This window comes from Pleurodeles waltl, chromosome 1_2, assembly GCF_031143425.1.
Source record: "Pleurodeles waltl isolate 20211129_DDA chromosome 1_2, aPleWal1.hap1.20221129, whole genome shotgun sequence".
Classification (NCBI taxonomy): Eukaryota; Metazoa; Chordata; class Amphibia; order Caudata; family Salamandridae; genus Pleurodeles; species Pleurodeles waltl.
Genome location: NC_090437.1, coordinates 1,315,832,971 through 1,315,851,083, shown reverse-complemented (window position 1 = coordinate 1,315,851,083; position 18,113 = coordinate 1,315,832,971). Strand labels below are relative to the sequence as shown.

Genomic DNA, 18,113 nt, shown 5'->3' with positions numbered 1-18,113 from the left:
CCCACCATTCCACAATTCCTTCCACAAAACCTTCAATGGCTGCAAAATGTATTGGTTCAAGCTCGCTTTAGACTAGGTTGCCTCAGCCATGTGTATCAGACCATTAGTGCCCTGCACTCGCCACCAATTATTAACGACTGGACAGAGTTCAAATCACTATGGAAAGTTCATCAGGCAACGAGCAATGTCAGACTCCCTTTCACGCTCAACTTGTATGGGCAATAGTAAAAGTGCACTGATCTGCTTTCCTTCTTCTGCTCACCACCATTCAATGTGAAAAGAGTTGTACTGGTTAGTAGTAACTTCTCAATTTCAGCTCCCCGGATGTGGAATGATCCCTCCATCAAGTTAAACCTGTTGGATGCTCACTGAATTGTCAGATGTGTGCTTAAAAGAAATGAATCTAACGGACTGGCCTGCCATGTTACTGTGTTTTAGGTGATAACCTGTGGGTTCTCAGTGCCTAAGGGTCACACTGAGGATCTGAATTGCACTGTGTGGTCAAAGTCAATTTGAGAGTTCTCCTGATGCCAAGGTTATTTTACTTATTTGTGTAAAATGTGTATTACATGAATGAGGTCACAATCAGTATCAAAGTGCTGTGATTATGTAGAAATGTAAAAACTGCTACTGAGTAGTAGAATAAACACTGCATCAGGTGAAGATCTGAATGATCACTGTAGGTAGTTTGGTAATATTAGTTGTCAGGTGTTGAAATCTGGGTGCGGAAGCTTGTTTGGGGGGGTCGCGGGGGAGTTCAATATCTGTCCTGCATACATGTTAAAGGGTCCGGTGGGGACTTTTTTTTTCAAACTCCAAGTAAGCTGCTGCAACTTGAAAGTTACAAAGATCTCGGGAGAGTAACATGGCTATGCATCAGCCACATTCACACTAATGGCCTGATTTAGTTATCGACGGAGGGGTTACTCCGTCACAGTGGTGACAGATATCCCGTCCGCTATAATCTAAATCCCATTATATCCAGTGGCATTTAGATTTTGGCGGACGGGATATCCGTCACCGTTGTGACAGATTAACCCTTCCACCAATATCTAAATCAGGCCCTAAGTGCTGAATGATGTGCCCAAGTTAGGATGAGGAGGAAGAGAAGGACGGGTGAACAACAGCTTGGCACATTAAGCAGGACGAACACTTAGAGGGTTCACTATTGCTTAAATGCATGTGTATTTAGTTCTGATTGTAGGCCCTGTGGGTTGGGCTCACTTGCTTTCAGAGGGCAGGCTGTGGTCGCTGTGAGTTTGTAGTACGTGTGTCTAGGCTGACTTATAAAATACTATATCCTAGTAGTTGGATAATGCCTTAAAAGACCTTACATTACCTCACTATCACACCCTTCATTACTGAATGCATTGCCCACTGTCACAATATACATTACTGCATGCAGGGCTCAAACTCTATTTAATCAGTCTTCTTCAATCGCATCATCCTGAGATAGTTAACCATATCTCAGGATGGGAGAACCAGAGGAAAGGTGATTTTTCAAAGGTAAACAGCATAAGATGGGCAGCACCAGAGTGAAATCTAAGGGTGATATCAGCAGTGTGAATCTCATTCAACATAGTGAATTGTTCCAGCAGGCCTTGATATGCCAAGTAGGATGCCATGGGTCCTGGAAGATAACTGAGGCCCCCAAGGAAAAAGGAAAAAAGACACAAAGTGCCCTGGACAGAAGGCTGGAAGTATAAAAAGCAGTTTCATAGGCAGCCATGCCTGAGAAGGATGAGGGAGCAGAATGCTAAGAGACAATCGGGCCAGAATCTTTGAATGTTCCATCACTGTCAGGTTGTGGAGGTAATTCACACATAATCAGTAGCCCTGACAGAAGTGAAAAGAGTAGCTTGATTGTTTGACTCTGCCTACAAGCCACACACCAAAGTTCAGACAGCCATGGCCTCTCTCAAGACTTCAACTGGGATCCACATATGGGTATGTTGATTAGTAGGCCGAATCACTCCCAGTCACAGTGATACAGGCGATGAACGCCTGAAACAGTTGTACCAAGCCATGGCTCATAGCTATTTTGAGCATTTTGTCGGTGAGGTGTTCTGCCACTGTAGCTGAATTTGCCATATTATAGGCAGAGGGACAACTGCTCATAATGTAGCGTCTAGTTCCATGGAACCAACTGGGTAGGATCTGATGTCAGCACAGAAAAGGAAGTTTGAATCAAAGAACCACAAGGAAACAGGTTAAAAAGTGGTTGTAGCTATTTATGTAGTTTAAGTTAACAAAAGTCCTTTATCAAGCACTTGCCTTCAGGGTCCAAGCTACTATTTTCCAAGAGACAGTTCTTCAGTTGTGTTTTCTTACCGCATATCTGACAAGGCAGCATGTATTTAGCAGTACAACATGCTGTGCAATGAAGGATGCCTTCATTGTTTACTCTCTGCTTAACTGCCTTGCTTGGGAAAACATATTTGGTAGTTTGTAAAGGCCAAGGACAGGCATTCAGCTTTTGCGGACTAGCTTTGTGCCAACAGGATAAAAGCATCACTGAGCTGCAAAGGCAAAAGCTGCACAGGAAGCTTTTCCTTTCACAATAGGGCACTCAGAATAGATCCACTCCAAGGAAAGGAATTCCAGCACAGACAAAGCCCCACATTAAGCAGGGGACTGCCATTGAAAGGTAAAGCTAAATATGAAAGCGGTTCAGCACAGGGCTGGAGGAATAGAATGAGGCTTTGTCTTTAACGCAAACTCTGCTTCCAATCAGTACTTCCTGATTCCAAACAAGGTATGGATGGCAGATGTCACCCTTGCTCTCTCTACTCTCTCCTTTAAGGGAGGTAGAATTGAATGGTTGTTAAGCATTAGACTGGCTCAGAAGAAAAAAAGGATGTAAGAAGGGTGGGTGGGGGTTAAGGGACATTGACAACCATTGTAACAATTCTGACATTCATGCAAGAAGTAACCTACGTTTAAAAAGAAAAAGTTTAAAAGGTTTATTTACGTGTTTATAGTTTTCATAGAGCACAATTTTACCCCTTTGGGATTCTTCACAGCCTTCAGTTGTGCCAGGAGAAAGGAAGAATCATGGGGGGGGAGGTTGGGATGGGGGTTGGTACAGAAGCAGTAGTCAAATTAGTAATGGGAGGGTCCGGCTCCAATATTCTTCAATCGCCACCCCCACGAGATGTGGATTCTATTTAAACATAGGGTGGAACAGTTTAGTTTTCATACTTTTCATGAAGTGGATGTAGTTTGTTTGTCTCCCCTAGTCCTGGATTCAGTGAGTTATATTGGACGGGTCTCAGACTACGATAAGGATGGTTGAACTCTAATCTGAAGGTTTTTTTATTAGGCAGAATGGAGTCCTCTCAGAACCCTGTTCAGAAGGCCACGGGGTAAGCAGGAGTTACTGGGCCCAAGAATGGTAGCTGAGGCCTTTGACTCCTGGGGCCCACCCATCCCGCTCAGCTGGGTCAAACACCCCCTTTTGCCCCCGACTCTCAGTTGAGTAGCGTACGATGATCAGTCACAGCACTTGGGGAAGCACAGATACAGATCAGTGAACAAGACTCATAACTCAATGTACAAGCAGCGCAAACAATAAATCAATGTCCACTCAAATACTTCTTTTGTATAAAAAAGAAGTATTATAATTCTAACGCTACACATGCAAAGGTAAACAACATTCAAAAGCAATAAAACATTCCCCCTTGAGGTGGGGGCTTTAGTAGTTGACAGGCCACTCCTTTTCCTCCCACCTCTAGTGCAACAGGTTCGATGTTATTCCTCATTAAATGATAACTGTATCCAGGGAATGTAAACTATTAGGCTGTACTCAAGTGTTCTCTCCTTAGACTCCTTTCGTAAGTTCAGTCACTAGAGTCTATGGGGTTGCAGCATCAATGGAGGTATGTCCTCGGGGCCCCAAAAGCCCAGTTTCTGGCTTACCCGCTCCAGCAGTGGAAATTCTGAATGCAAGTGGTCACACTCGGCAGCACGCTGCAACACCAGGCAGGTGAAGGCTCTCACCCTTAAGCCACATTAACGGTTGGTTTCAATGATCAGGGTTGCTACTACGATGCAATGACACAGTATGTCCCCTTCCCACTGCACGGATGGGGTGGGCTCCTTGCTCTGATGGGGCTCTGGCGGTGTCCTGTTGTTCCTCAGGCCTCTTTACTTGCAGTCCAGAGTGTGGGATGGTCCGACCTTGGTTACAGTGGCAGTTTTTCAGTCTCGATCGATGACCCAGACCCTTGGTCTCAGTGTCTCCGGCGGCCCCTCCTGGCATACAGGTCACTACCACAGCACTCACAAGTCTGGTTACGCTGAACTGATGTTGGCATCCACGGCAGCCCCTCATGGTATACAGGGGTCGCTGAATTAATGCAGCACATGGGTGATAGCCCGATCAGTGCGGGAGCGGGTTCCTCTCACTACATTCCTTGGTTCAGTCTGTGGCGGCCCCTTCTGGCATACTGGATCGCCAAATAGGTACAGCACATAGGCTTCAACTTGATCAGTGTGTGAGTGGGTTTTTCACACCTCACTCTCTAGCTCAGTCCACGGCAGCCCCTTCTGCAATAGGAGGTCGCTGAATCAGTCCAGCACGCAGGCTTAACCCGATTGGTGTGTGTGCGCATTTAGAGGCCAGCTGAAAACGTTCTTGATCCGTGAACCAAAGTATCTCCTTACCATGAACCTTGGTACCTCTCCCCATACTTCTTGTATTTTACAGCCAGGACACTTCTCATGAAGCAGCAGCTGCCCTTTATAAGTATAATTTAATTCATTTAGCTGGTTCCTCAAACCTCACAAAGAGAGTCCTCACATCAGGGCTCCCCTCTGGACCTCGCTCCCTCCAATGCTCTCCTCTTCCTCACAGGCCCACTAGTCTTGGCGGGCAGGCAGCCGCTGGTGCTCCAAGTTCCAGGGCAGGTGGTCTTGGTTTACCTTGGTGATGTCCCCTCACCCAGCAGGGAACCTAGCAGGCTTGGGGCCCTATTCCTGCTCATTGACAGAAGTCTTGAAGAGCTCGTCCTCCTCACACAGCCTGTTTGGCTGCTCAGCAGATGGCAACGTTTTAGGGTCCCAGACTCCCCTACTTGGAGTCCTTTGCCAGACACATTTTTCATCCACTCCTGGTCCTTCGCACATTTACTACTGAAACACTGACTTACATGTTTGGAACTCTGTGCCACCTTGGAGGACGTCTCTGCAAAGAAAGGACATGAGCGGCAGAGGCGCACTCCCCCACCTGTTTGTTGTTACATAGCCTTTAAAAGAAGTTGAGTAGTACAACTGAAGCACTACTTGATGTACTACAAAATTAAGGGGGTCATTACAACCCTGGCGGTCTTTGACCACCAGGGTTGTTTTGGCGGATTTCACCAGCAGCAGGCTGGCAGTGAAATCCTTGGTATTATGACCGTGACGGAAGCGCCGCGGTCGCACCGCCGGGACCGGCGGTTTCCTGCCACTTTAGTCCCGGCGGGAGTAATCCATTACGAGTCCCCCTCCCGCCAGCCGTTTCATGGCGGTGCAGGCTTGCGGAAAGGGGAGTCACGGGGCCCCTGGCATGGGCAGTGCAGGGGCCCCGTGGCAGGGGCGCACTTCCCCACCTGTTTGTTGTTACATAGCCTTTAAAAGAAGTTGAGTAGTACAACTGAAGAACTACTTGATGTACTACAAAATTAAGGGGGTCATTACAACCCTGGCGGTCTTTGACCACCAGGGTTGTTTTGGCGGATTTCACCAGCAGCAGGCTGGCAGTGAAATCCTTGGTATTAAGACCGTGACGGAAGAGCTGCGGTCGCACTGCCGGGACCGGCGGTTTCCTGCCACTTTAGTCCCAGAGGGAGTAATCCATTACGAGTCCCCCTCCCGCCAGCCGTTTCATGACGGTTTGCACCGCCATGAAAAGGCTTGCGGAAAGGTGAGTCACGGGGCCCCTGGCATGGGCAGGGCAGGGGCCCCCTGCCACGGCCCCGTGCAGCTTTTCACTGTCTGCTATGCAGACAGGGAAAAGCGCGACGGGTGCAACTGTACCCGTCCCACGGTCGCAACACCGCCGGCTCAATTTGGAGCCGGCTCCTGTGTTGCGGCCGAGATCCCCGCCAGCCCAGCGGGGATCTCATAATGGCCATGGCGCGAGTGGGGCTGCATTGGCGGCCGCCCGGCGGTCAGACCAAAGTCGTAATGACCCCCTATGTGTGTGAATAGCCTCAAAGGTGTGTAATGCAAAAAGGGCTCACTCCGAGTGAGCCCTTCCATTGAGGGGTGGGCTCAACAGAAGAAAAAAGCTGTACACCCGTACTGTGAGAGTTTCGTATGTCGACACTCTGTCCCCTTCTTTAGCCTAAGGATTTGGGAAATATATAGCCCTCGTACAGAAGCTGTGAGACAAGCAGGTGGTTGATATTATTGAGATACACAACCCTATCAAATAAGACATGGGGTGGATTGGTAGCCTACTCTTTGATCAGCCATAAAAACAGTTTTGCTCTAGGCCTTCAGTCCTACAATGTTTGCACTAATCGATGTTCAAAACACTCTTGGTTTTCCTCTCAGATGGTCATTTGACGTTTTCCACTACCTGACCCACTAAATGAGGTATTGGGAAAATAACGTGTTTATAATCAAAGCAGTTGTGCTAACCAGTGTACAGGTTTGCTGGCTCTAAATTTCTTTATTTTAGCCTTAAGTCCTAGAGATTTTGCCCAGGCAGATATCCAAAGCTCTTGTGATTTGCAACATCTAGACCATAAATCTTGGGAGACTTCTAAGCAGAGCGTTCCATCTCAGGGGTGTGCAATGTAAGTCTGAAAGAACAATATCTACGATGGAGAAAAAGGATGTTTACATAATATATCTGCATACTATTAATCCAAACGGAAATAATGCATGTAGTAAGCAGTGATCCTGGTTATCTGGCAAAGGTATACTGCTAGGGACAACAGCTAGGGACAGGCCTGCTACGTCCCTGAGGTGTTCTCGACAGGAGATGTTACGTGGAGGCTTTCTAGATGTATCTTTGCCACCGTGTGAAAGATTTGTGAGGATGGTATAGGAGGGAGATAGATGTGATCTATGGCATGAAGGAATCTATGGTGAGAGACTTAATTTCCCCCACCCCCTCCAGGAAATGATTCTCATTGACGCATGTTCAATATAACCGATGAATGCCGAAGTATTTATCCTACATGCATTTTCTGTTAACACGCATACTTCGGGTTCTTCCGAAATAAAACAATGTGGAGGCTCAGTGAATGAAGCATGTTTATTTCCCAGAGGGAAACATGAGAGCATTTTCACACCCTAAAAGACACAACACTGCTTTGTTAAATTTCGCCCCACTCAGGCACTGGGAGGTTCCTTCGGTTTATATATACTGGTAGCATTATAAGTACTTAGAAACTGTAGCCATTCTTTGGGAATATTCCAAAAATTGTAGGAGGTGAATAGGGAATAAAACGAAAAACCCACCAGTCCATGTTCTTTATAAAAGGAAATCTCTTGCAACAAAAACACTGAGCCACAGTTTTCCTCCACCTTACCTTACCAGAATCTGAAAGGCTTGAAAGGGAAAAACACAATAACACAGGTCTACAAAATGTACATCACTGTGGCACAAACACAGTCTTTAAGAAACATGCTGTTAAAATCCCCCAAAAATCACACTTTGGACAGATCCCTTGAATAAAAAAAACCAAAACAGCACACGCCCTACTCCACCTTCCCAAGTCCTCTGGGATAGCAGGCACAGGTGGATCATCTACAAATCACACACCATGCGGGGAAAAAGAGCGCAGAAGGGGCAGACACAACACTCTTTCTTACATCCCTTCATCGATCAGTATTGGATCAGGATGCCAGGCAGAGGTAGAGCTGCAAACAAACAACAAGACAAACCTCTGACCCACGTCCACTTTCATTAGGAAAGCATAAGAATATATGTGAGCACAAAGCATTCGTGGGTGAGAGGACAACCCCCAACACCAAGCTGGCAAATTGTATCCTCTGCGGCTCCCAAAAATATGGGTAAGCTCAATGGGACAGCAATTTATTATAAGAAGACTAGGACCATACCCATCTAAAACAGATAATGTTTGTCAGAAAGATGGCTGGGAAACAGCATCATATGTAGCTTACAACTCAAGGAAAAGCAGTGGTTCTTGCACCCCCAACCAATCATTTTAGTGTGCCAGTTGTTTCAACTAAGGTCTCTCTGACTAAAGTGTGTGCATTTACATGACGCAAAGCTACTGTGTGGAGAGACAAAAACAGATCAGTGTTCACTGAAGGAACACAGGCCGTTTCACTATAACCATGGTTCAGGGCTACAGTGGCTGAAGGTTAGTCAAAGCCACAAAAACACTGTTTACAGAATGTACCTGTGAGGCAAGGGCGTTAACTCCTCACGGCATATCGGCGTAAATTATAGAACATGTTACATGTACAGAAGCTGTGCTCTCTGGGTCTATATTGCATCTTTTGTGGACTGTGTCACCTCTGTTGAAAACAAGGCTACTGGAACTAGAATCTCCAACATAGAAAATAGGCCATAATAGAAACAGCCAAAAAGCCGAGATCGAAACTTATCCTTCTGCTATCTCTTGTCAGGCATCAGGACTGTGGTTGCTGCTCCTTTCTGATATTAGGTCAAATGTTCAAATCAAGTAGTTAAAAAAGTTCAAAATTAGAAAAAAAATAAAGTTTGAAAGCAAGTCCAGTTGTTGCAGCTACAGAAGTGTTGCCTTGAGTGTAGCCTTGAATGGGGAAGGGAGTAAACTGAAGCATTTGATGCAGGGTGAACTGAAGGACAGCCTCTTTATGATGCTGACTGGCCCATAGGCATGTGATAATGGTAGCATGAAGGGGGAGCAGGAGTCACGTGGTCTAAGATAATCTGCTCTTCTTGCACCTAGATCGAGATATGTGGGTGGCAATATGTGGTAAGAAGTAAACTCTACTTACCAGGCAGAAAAGATTCAGGAACTTCTTTCAAGTCATATTAGAGGGGACACACAGTCTAACTTGTCTAAACAAACACACCAATAATGGCGCCTTGAAGGCACATGCACAAACTCAAATAGGCTGCAAATCACAACTCCAGTGTATGGAACCAACTAGCAGTCATTTGCTATAAATGTGACTGAGGTGTTGAAAATGTCATTAGTCAGAGTATGTGTACAGCATGGAGTACAAGTCAGCAGGCGGGAGCACTTAACAACCAAGATAGCATGGACAGCTGCCCTGCTCGGGCTTGGAACAGTCGGCTGCTTAGAGAATGGAGGCTTTAATACATAAATACTTGTTCTTACAAGGCCTTGTTGGGCTTCGACAACAGAGATTCTCATTAGCCAGTTTGTACATAAATAGCAACAGGACATGAACAATTACTTGAAATGCACCCTGAGAGGGAATGGGCACATCTATAGCAGCACCTAGGAACCAATCACTACCTAATCTGAGGACAAATTGAAGTTAATAAAGTAATGATGAATGTAGTCCTCTGGTACGGACATACAAGTTATAAGAAGGTGGACAGATGAATGTAATGTAAGCTGTAGTGTGTAAGTGAGTGGCGGCCGGTCCGTTCCCCATAGAAATGAATACAAGCATTCCCAGGCTACGACTGGCTAGACAGCAGTCAAAGTAATTCCCCTGGGAATATGAGAACATCTACATGGATGTGTGACTTATTGTAATCCTAGAACACAACCCTGTTGTAACTGTACAGTTTCTGCATGTTTTTTCTCTCCTGGAAATGTATTTACTACACAGTTGTCGTATATTCAGACATGACAAGTGGGCAGGGTCTGTAGGAAAGGGGGGCAAGTCATTACCCTCAAGTGAACACTAGTGAAAAATATTTTAAACTTAAAGGATGAGATCAAAAATGGGCTGTTCCCAGAACCAACAGCATGTTGAATGAGAAGGAGGGGGGGGTCACAACATCAGTTCACAATTCTACTTTCGTGCCAATAGGATCTAACCTAGCTAACTCACTGAAGTATAACTTTGACTAGGGAGCAACAGTATCTTTGTATACTTTGTGCTTTTCTTGTGTTTGGTTCCATTGCCCCACCTTACCTTGGCAGAGCCGGCTTTCTTTGCGCTCTCTAGAAGTTCTATCTTGATTTCTTCTATTCGCCTCCTGTCCTCTTCGTTGAGATCTGCTTCCTGACCAGCCAACTTCAGCTTCACCACAGCTGTAATACAAACATATCTGTATACACAGTGGCCATCACAGAGGTCCACTAAAAACTCTGCGCTTCACAGCACAAATCGTCAACAGAAGTCACTGGGGTCCCAACACAACCCAGCACTGTTTTACAGCAGCAATTGTATCCTGGCTGGTGCATGCTTTTTGTTGAGCCTAACACAGTAGGGCTTAAGGATGCGTATTTAAAAGATATTTGACCTACAGGAAAACATAAAACATTCTTTGCGTGCCACCCTTTGACATGAACTACTCAGTTACAAGGTCTGCATCATGTGTGGTACATGCACAGCAGACTCCCTTCCTGAGTTCAAATGCCAGTGGGAGGCCGGCAGTTACGAAGAAACCCAACTTGACACTAGCGACTCATCTATATACACAGTCACTGAGGCATTTAAAGCTTGTAGGGGGGAAAACAACTTCATGATTTTAGACCAACATTCACAGGCAAATGCAGCACCAAGAAAATCTCAAGCAGAATGGATTTCCTAAGCGCTCTCTTCATCAAAAGTAAGCTAAATATAAGCAGAGCTGCAGTGCAACTGAAGATGTGGAAGTCCAAGGTTTTATCAACAAAAAGTTAATGCATGGTTCATGGGTTGTGTTGCATCCAGTGTGTTCCTCCGACTGGGTAGATTTACACCTACCTAGTCCAGGTAGCTTTCCTTTAAAATGGCAAAGCTTTTCATAGTGTTCTGGGTATGCATTGGAAATTCCTTACTTGTACCTTCTGGGGCATACAATGATGTCCAGATGTGATGCGACACTTGATCATAGCTTTGGTGTAGGACCTAACTATCAAGCAGGGAATATCGCTATACCTTAATATCATAGCAGTAACACAGAGGACAAAAATATCGACAGGTAAGTATTTATAGATTTTCTACACCTAACTCCGCCTATATGTACCTTGACAAGATATAAATGTCTTCAAATCTCAAGGTATGTAGATTTGAGTTAAGTAAAGTAAATGTATGCTTCCGTACATGCACTTACTTTTAGATATCTTATCCTCATTATTTTGCCTCTAATATTAAGGTTTTTGCTATAATATTAAGGTCCAACACTATTCTGTACTTGACATTCCAGACTACACCCCCTTGTTGCTCTTTGCTCAACAGCATCTCGATGCATCACAGAAAAATGATGAGCTCAACAAGTCGAGCAGAGAAAAAGTGCTCTTCTCCAGATTAAAAAATGCAATAAGGACATATTTTGGAGACAATGAGGCAAATCACTAAACTATTTAGAATAGTTGCATATCTGTTCTTGGCTTTGTTTCCCTACAAATGTGAGTAGATTTGCAACCTCTTGGATAGTTCATGGCCATATTTTGAAAATCCCCAGCGGCTGACTCTTCCGGTCATTACATGCTTGCTTGCCAAGATAGAAGTTAAAGCCACAGGCATGGGCTATAGTGAGGTCAATGATTTTGCTGTCATAGGAGGATATGGCAGAAATATATATACACAAACATCCTGAGTCCAACACAACTCTGCCCAGCGAAAATAATGTGCACTCCACGTTATTTTCGCTGGGCAGTCACGCTGGACCCAGGAGGTTTGTGTATATATGAGGGGAGCCTTGTCCGTACAAACCAGCCATTCCGGAATGTATGTCCTTACCAAAGAATCCCCATTGGTTAATGTCTGCTTCAGCAATAACCGCCTATGACAGCGAGAACTATGCGTTTTCATGGACAGCTAGGAACGAGCCACACATTGTGACGTCTCTCACTTCCCTGCTGTACCGCCTACAACTAACTTCAGGAAACAGTAGAGAGTCTGGTCCCCCATCTTGTAGTAAGTGTCAGGAGCGAGAAGATGAAAAAGCAATGGCATAGGAGTAAAGGTGTTTTGCGTCATTATTAAGCTACGAAATAAATCAGAAATCTTACAGAACTAATGACAATGGATATTCGGGACAAGACGCAGTTGTTTTAGAACCACCAGGAAACTACTAAATTGTAGGATTAAGATGTAGGATGAACAAATGTCACTTAGAACCATCGGATGTACAGTAGATAGACGCACTCAATTGATTGCAACATATTGAACCAATGACGGTGGTAAAGGCCACTACAAACAATGAGACAAACAGTTGTTTTAAACAAATCTATCGAACAATGAACGCCCAATATTCTTACCACATGCTCGTTTCTCCTCGTCTTTTGACCTCTGGATCACCCGTGTTGCACGTACAGCAGGGGCTTCCCCTTTGAGAAGGCTCGTGACGCGTGCTGCAAGTGAGTCGACACTGCTGCTGTCGTCGCTCTCTCGAACTGTAGGTCTCTCTGCGACCCTCCCTCCATCACTCATGGCCAGAGCCTGTTCGAGGCCACTGACCGCATCAGAGACCCCGCTCAAGAGCTCTCTGGTGCGAGCTGACGGGTCTACTGAAATCCTTTCAATGCTGGAATGTGCGCTGGTGTCATCACTTGAACGCAAGGCGGTCACAGGTGCGTTTCTCTGCAATACTGCAGTGTTGCAACCCTCTGGCTCGGCCCTTTTTGCAGGATACGCTGCCCGCATATTTTCAATACTCTTCCATGGCTCTAAACTGAGTTTTCTAGGCTGATCACTAGTACCAAGTTTATCCCATTGTACAATGTCATCTGTTAAAGAAGTAGATTTTACCAGGGAGTGATTATCTGTGAAGCTGCTAGTGAAGGAGGCGTCCCACGACAGCCTTCTCTGAAGCAGGGGACTGTGGCTTTCTGCGCTCCATCGGACAGCTTCAGAATCTTGGGAACCATGCAAGTTTCTCCACAATAAAAAAGAGCCCCCATGACTGTCTCCCAAAGAAGTGAGGGGAGAAGTGGGATTTGAATCCCCCAAGTGAATGTTGTCTGCCTCTGCCAGCAACTGACGGATCTCTTTAAGTGTCTTTGACCCGACAAATGAATCATTCCCCTGTTCCTTGTGCTGTTCAAGTGAGGCACTGAAATTTGATGACAATAGCAGAGCACTTTTGTGCACATCAAGTGAATCTTCCAGCACAGGGCTTGAGCTCAGACTGTCCGAGATGTGAGCAGCAGTTTGATATTCCAGTTTATCAGCAAGGTAACGGCACTCCTCATCCAGCTGGCTGGATAGCGGGGATAGAAATTGTTGGTTATGATTATCTGGTTCTTCTGCATCACTGCCAATCACATGCCCCACAGTTTGCCCGTCTTGCGGGTCTTCAGTTTGGATGGAGTTGAAGCTATTCTTTATGGCAGCAGGTTCCCCAGTCGATGTTAAAGGTAACTGAGGTGAGAGTTCACAAGGGAGAGAAATTGGGAGTTCTGGTTGGCTGTTACCTCGGACAGAACTTATGCTGTACTGGCTTATGGGTCGTTCATTAGAACTTCTCAACGTAAGCTGCAGTGAGAGCTCAGTGGGAGGTGGAGTATCACGTCCACAATCTGACCCCATCGGGATTGACGTGCTTATGGTGGAAACGCCAGAATTGAGGCTAGACGGAGAATTATCAGCTGCATTTAGTGAGCTTCCTAAAACGAAAGAGAAAATGTTTACCAGACTTCTATTACTCACATTCCCTATCAAGCAATCAACCTTTTTCTCCTGTTATTTGCATTCAATGGCAAACTATCTACTTGATATTTCCTTCCATTACTCGCCTGATCTATCAAACATCATACCCTCTCGTGTCCTGCATTTTTCACTTGTAACTCTCTTACTTTCGATCATCATCATAAATTACAAAAGCATCCCAATCTTTCCATCTATTAGCGTCTCTTCTATCAATCTATCACCATTAACCTTGTTTCACAACTGGTCCACTCTTTGCTTCCACCATTATCCTTCTATCTTCGCCATATGAATAATTCCACTCATTCCTTCAATAATCCCCACTGCTATTAAAACAACCATCCCACTGGATCCACCCATCATCCCTTCTGCTATCAAACAATCGATCACCTTTAACAATGTACATTCGAATGATCAATAATCCTTCTTTCTAGCCCCTCACCCATGCTATCCGTTCTTTCCATCATGCCCATGTATTCAAGAACCAATCCACTCACCCCTTACGACAACACTAATATAGAACAAACATCCCACTCTTTCAAGCCATTATTACAATGGACTTTCAAATAATGACTCACCCTTTTCCTTCCTTATGCACCATCAAGTAATCTACCTTGTTGTTCCCATTAATATTTGCATCCAAATATCTATATGCATTAGAAAATGGTGTGTAAGCCTTTTGTCATTACTCGTATATTAAATGATGTCACGTGTGCCTTCCATCATCGAGGCATACTATTAAATGATGTATCCGTCTGCCATTCTATCATGGCATGTAGTATTAACTGTTGTACCCACTCATTTTCATTTATTAACAATCTATGTAGGATGTAACATCAAACAGGGAACATGAAAACACTTGGTACAAAATGTCACTGCCAAAACAAAGTCACAGTAAACAAGTCAGGAAACCCCCAATATGTATCTAATTAACACTTTTCTAAAAGCACCAACTGTGCCTGGAAAGCATTACACAGTTTACACAAAACACTTATTAAATTCCAGTTTCAAAGGCTGAATGAACCTTCTGCATGAAAGAGAGCCTACATAAAGGAGAATACAGCAAACACAATAAAACATGTAGAGTCAGGTTAGTCTTAGGAGACCAGGAGTAGTTAAAATGAAAACGAAATTTATTCTAGAGCGTGACTGCTGCACCTGAAGAATGACTGTTTCAGTGAAAGAAAGGCTCTGAATTTCGGGGGTTACAGATGTATACTGTTTTTGCCCCCGAGAGACAACTTTCCACATGAGATAGCTTTTCAAGGTAAGATGAATTCTCCAACAGACTTTAGGACAAACCATGTTTACAACATTTATATTTAATTTTCATTTTGACACTTGCATAACACAGTACTGTGAGATTTCAGACCAACTATAATGTACTTCTTGAAAAGAGCCCCATGTACACCAACCGCAAAGCGAAATGTGGGCAAATACTACTTCTACGATGCAACATCTGAAACTATTTTGAATTTGCTTTAAAAAGGATGTATTCCATAATTGGAAATGGAATACCCATGCAACTCAGCATACACAGGGCAGTCAGAGAGGTCCATGTTCCTGGGATTTAGAACAGACTGTCACGTAAGGGCATTCAGGAGAACTACAACTAATTAATCGTTCCTCTGATCTCTTTTTCCCTTACTTTTCGCATTATTTAATTTTCTTAGAAATATTGCATCTGAACAAGGGAAAAATATAATGTATGAATGCCTCAGAGTGTCAACTTTCACCCAGTTCTGCTCATCTTCAACTCTACTTATCTCTTGCTTTTGCCTTTGTTATTAGATATCAGTGCCAGGAAACACCTCCTCCTCCTCACTTATCAGTTCAGGTCTTTCAGGCAATGCCTCACGTAAGTGCAATCTTCATCCCTATCTTCTACCTACTGGTGGAATGTTTCTCTCCAACACTTTCACCAATGTAGGTTCTCTTCTTCCTTTCTCCCTCCATCTGGTGTAGGGTCACTTCAATCCCATCAGTTTGCCATCTCCCTCCTCTCACTCATTGAATCAGTTCAGAATGTCCTGTCTCTTTCCTGCTGAAGAGCAGGCACCTAGGGGGGTAGCAAACTCGTAGGGAAGGAGAGGATTAGGGTAGAAAAGCATTGATGCACCTCTCTCATGCTCCAAATGCGCTGATTGCTGGCCAGTGTCGCAAAGCTAGAGACGGGGTACCTGCGTCATGTGACAGGCAACGCACACACCTGCCCCCAACTCAATGCAAGTGAAAATCACTTTCCAAAATATACAAAAACCCCACCTGCTGCAACTCCCCCTCCCCCCGAGCCTACTCTTATCTTTGTTTAAGTCTTCTGAGAAAGTGACCTACGCTTGCCTGTAAGGCGGTGATGCAGTATTCCCAGGTATACATTAGGATCACAGCCACCTCCCTGATGAATACAAAGTTAGCAAAGTAACTCAGCCCTTGCACACAGAGGGTGTGCTTCTGCCATTAGGACAAATAAAGTGATCTGCAAACACGTTGTGGTCAGACATTGACACCTCGAGCATCATCATTCCACGTAACCACAAGCCCAAAATTAACCACTAGTCAAGACATGATGAGGAGGTGCAGCAACGTTCACAAATTATGAGACAATATTTTAGAATCTATTACCGGGACGCACTTGAAATGAGAGGCAACATAATCTCTGCTAAATGATCTTTCTTTAAGCTTGAGGAATGAACTGGTTCTTGGTCATAATATGGCAGAGTACAGGCCGGATCACTGCCATTGATGAAGTCATTGTGAAGGTTTATCAGTGATGTATCTAGTTTTAGCAAAGTTACCTCCAGGAGTTTTCTACCTTCTTAAGGCTCATTGTTATGTTATTCTATGTGACATGCTCTTTCGCTGCTGATGGACTGGAGGACTTTTCAAGCAGTAGGAACATTAAATAAGCATCTATGGCCTACAACTGAGACCAGTGTATACCCTGTCTGGACACTTGACAGCTGGAGCTCAAGTACGTATCTGATTCTGATCTTATTGTACATATGATGCCAGGTTGCTTCAAAGGTCAGACATATGGCAGAACCAGGGCTCAAGCAAAACTGAGATTAGGAAAAATGATTAAACAGAAGGAGTAAGTGAAGCAAAACCAACATTAGTTGTCATGGGACAACCCCGTTAAAAACAGAATGAAGGAGATGGCTTGGTATCCACCACTACTTTTTGTCAATTGTCCAACACAGACTCTGGTTTGGGTGTGTAATTCTACCTCTCTTATCACAAAGCATCAGATGTTGCCAATTGTGTCCAAAAGGGAGGTGGCCGTCTTCACCAGGTCACCGTTTAGTGGATATCTCCTGGTCATTAGAACACTTCACCAAAAATAGGCAATCATGGTGGTCAAGTGTCTATATGAGCTGCTTGTTGTCCACTTTCACTGTCACGAGGGACATTGAGTTCACTGTCCAGAAGCCAAAGGCGTTAGCCAATTTTTAGATAAGGAAGATAGAGCTGGACATTCAACTGTAAAAGCGGAACATGGACACTTGCAATTGAAAGAATACAGCTTCCTAAGGTTCCATCGCTAAATGAACTCCTCATTTATATCATCATCAGGTGGCAGTTTTAATGGCTTCACTAGGTTCAAAACAGTAACTATAGATCGGTGTGGGATGCAATGCCACCATAACCGTATCGTTAGCTGAAGAGCATCACATACTTTCACAAGAATAGTATGTTGAACTGCCACACGGGATGTGCTCATATCAGAATGGTACTGTGCAGGTTTCAACACATTTACTGCTTGACAAATAACTAATACATAATTCTTACCACTATTCATTTAAAATAACAACAAATACAACATACAGAAGCGGAGACTCCGAATTAGGAGACATTTAGTGAGTGACATTACAGATACTGCATATACAATAATAATAATGTCAAGTTCCACATCTTTGAAGAATGAGGATCTCATGCATTTGTTTTCCCAATAGTATGCATGATACTCTAACCATACCTTCAGAAGGTTGTATGCTTTTTGTTGTTGAGTCAGCACACTCCTTAAACGTTCGGAGTTCCGAAGGTGAAAATTCTGTTTCTCGGATTGGTCCTCTGGGAACAAATGGGTTCAGAATGGTGGAGGGTGACTGGTCGATTCCAAGATTGTGAAGGTACGTCTTGCAGAACCGCACGACAAAAGAAAACAAACATTACCACATTTAACTAAAATATTGCAGTGCTATGCTGCCTTTTAGCTAGGCTCATTCTATGCAAATAGCGCATCAATCCATATATAAATACATTTATTCCTTCAGAGTTCAAATACATTTATCAGGTGTAGAATTCAAAAGCCGAATAAAACTTTGAATAATGAGCCAAAACCTTCCATGTCAGTGATTCAAACACTAGACGTCCTAAATCAGGTC

General features: G+C 44.3%; 1 protein-coding gene across 3 annotated transcripts in view; it reads right to left on the bottom strand.

Moving 5' to 3' along the window:
• Positions 1-18,113, bottom strand: part of ALMS1 (ALMS1 centrosome and basal body associated protein) — a 141,654-nt gene that overhangs the window by 77,000 nt on the left and 46,541 nt on the right. For all 3 annotated transcript variants that reach the window (XM_069205618.1, XM_069205619.1, XM_069205620.1), the window contains exons 6-8: positions 17,705-17,864; positions 12,342-13,688; positions 10,066-10,184 (exon numbers count right to left, since the gene is read on the bottom strand). In XM_069205618.1, coding sequence (XP_069061719.1) covers positions 10,066-10,184; positions 12,342-13,688; positions 17,705-17,864 — 1,626 coding nt within the window. The remainder of the gene's footprint in view (positions 1-10,065; positions 10,185-12,341; positions 13,689-17,704; positions 17,865-18,113) is intronic.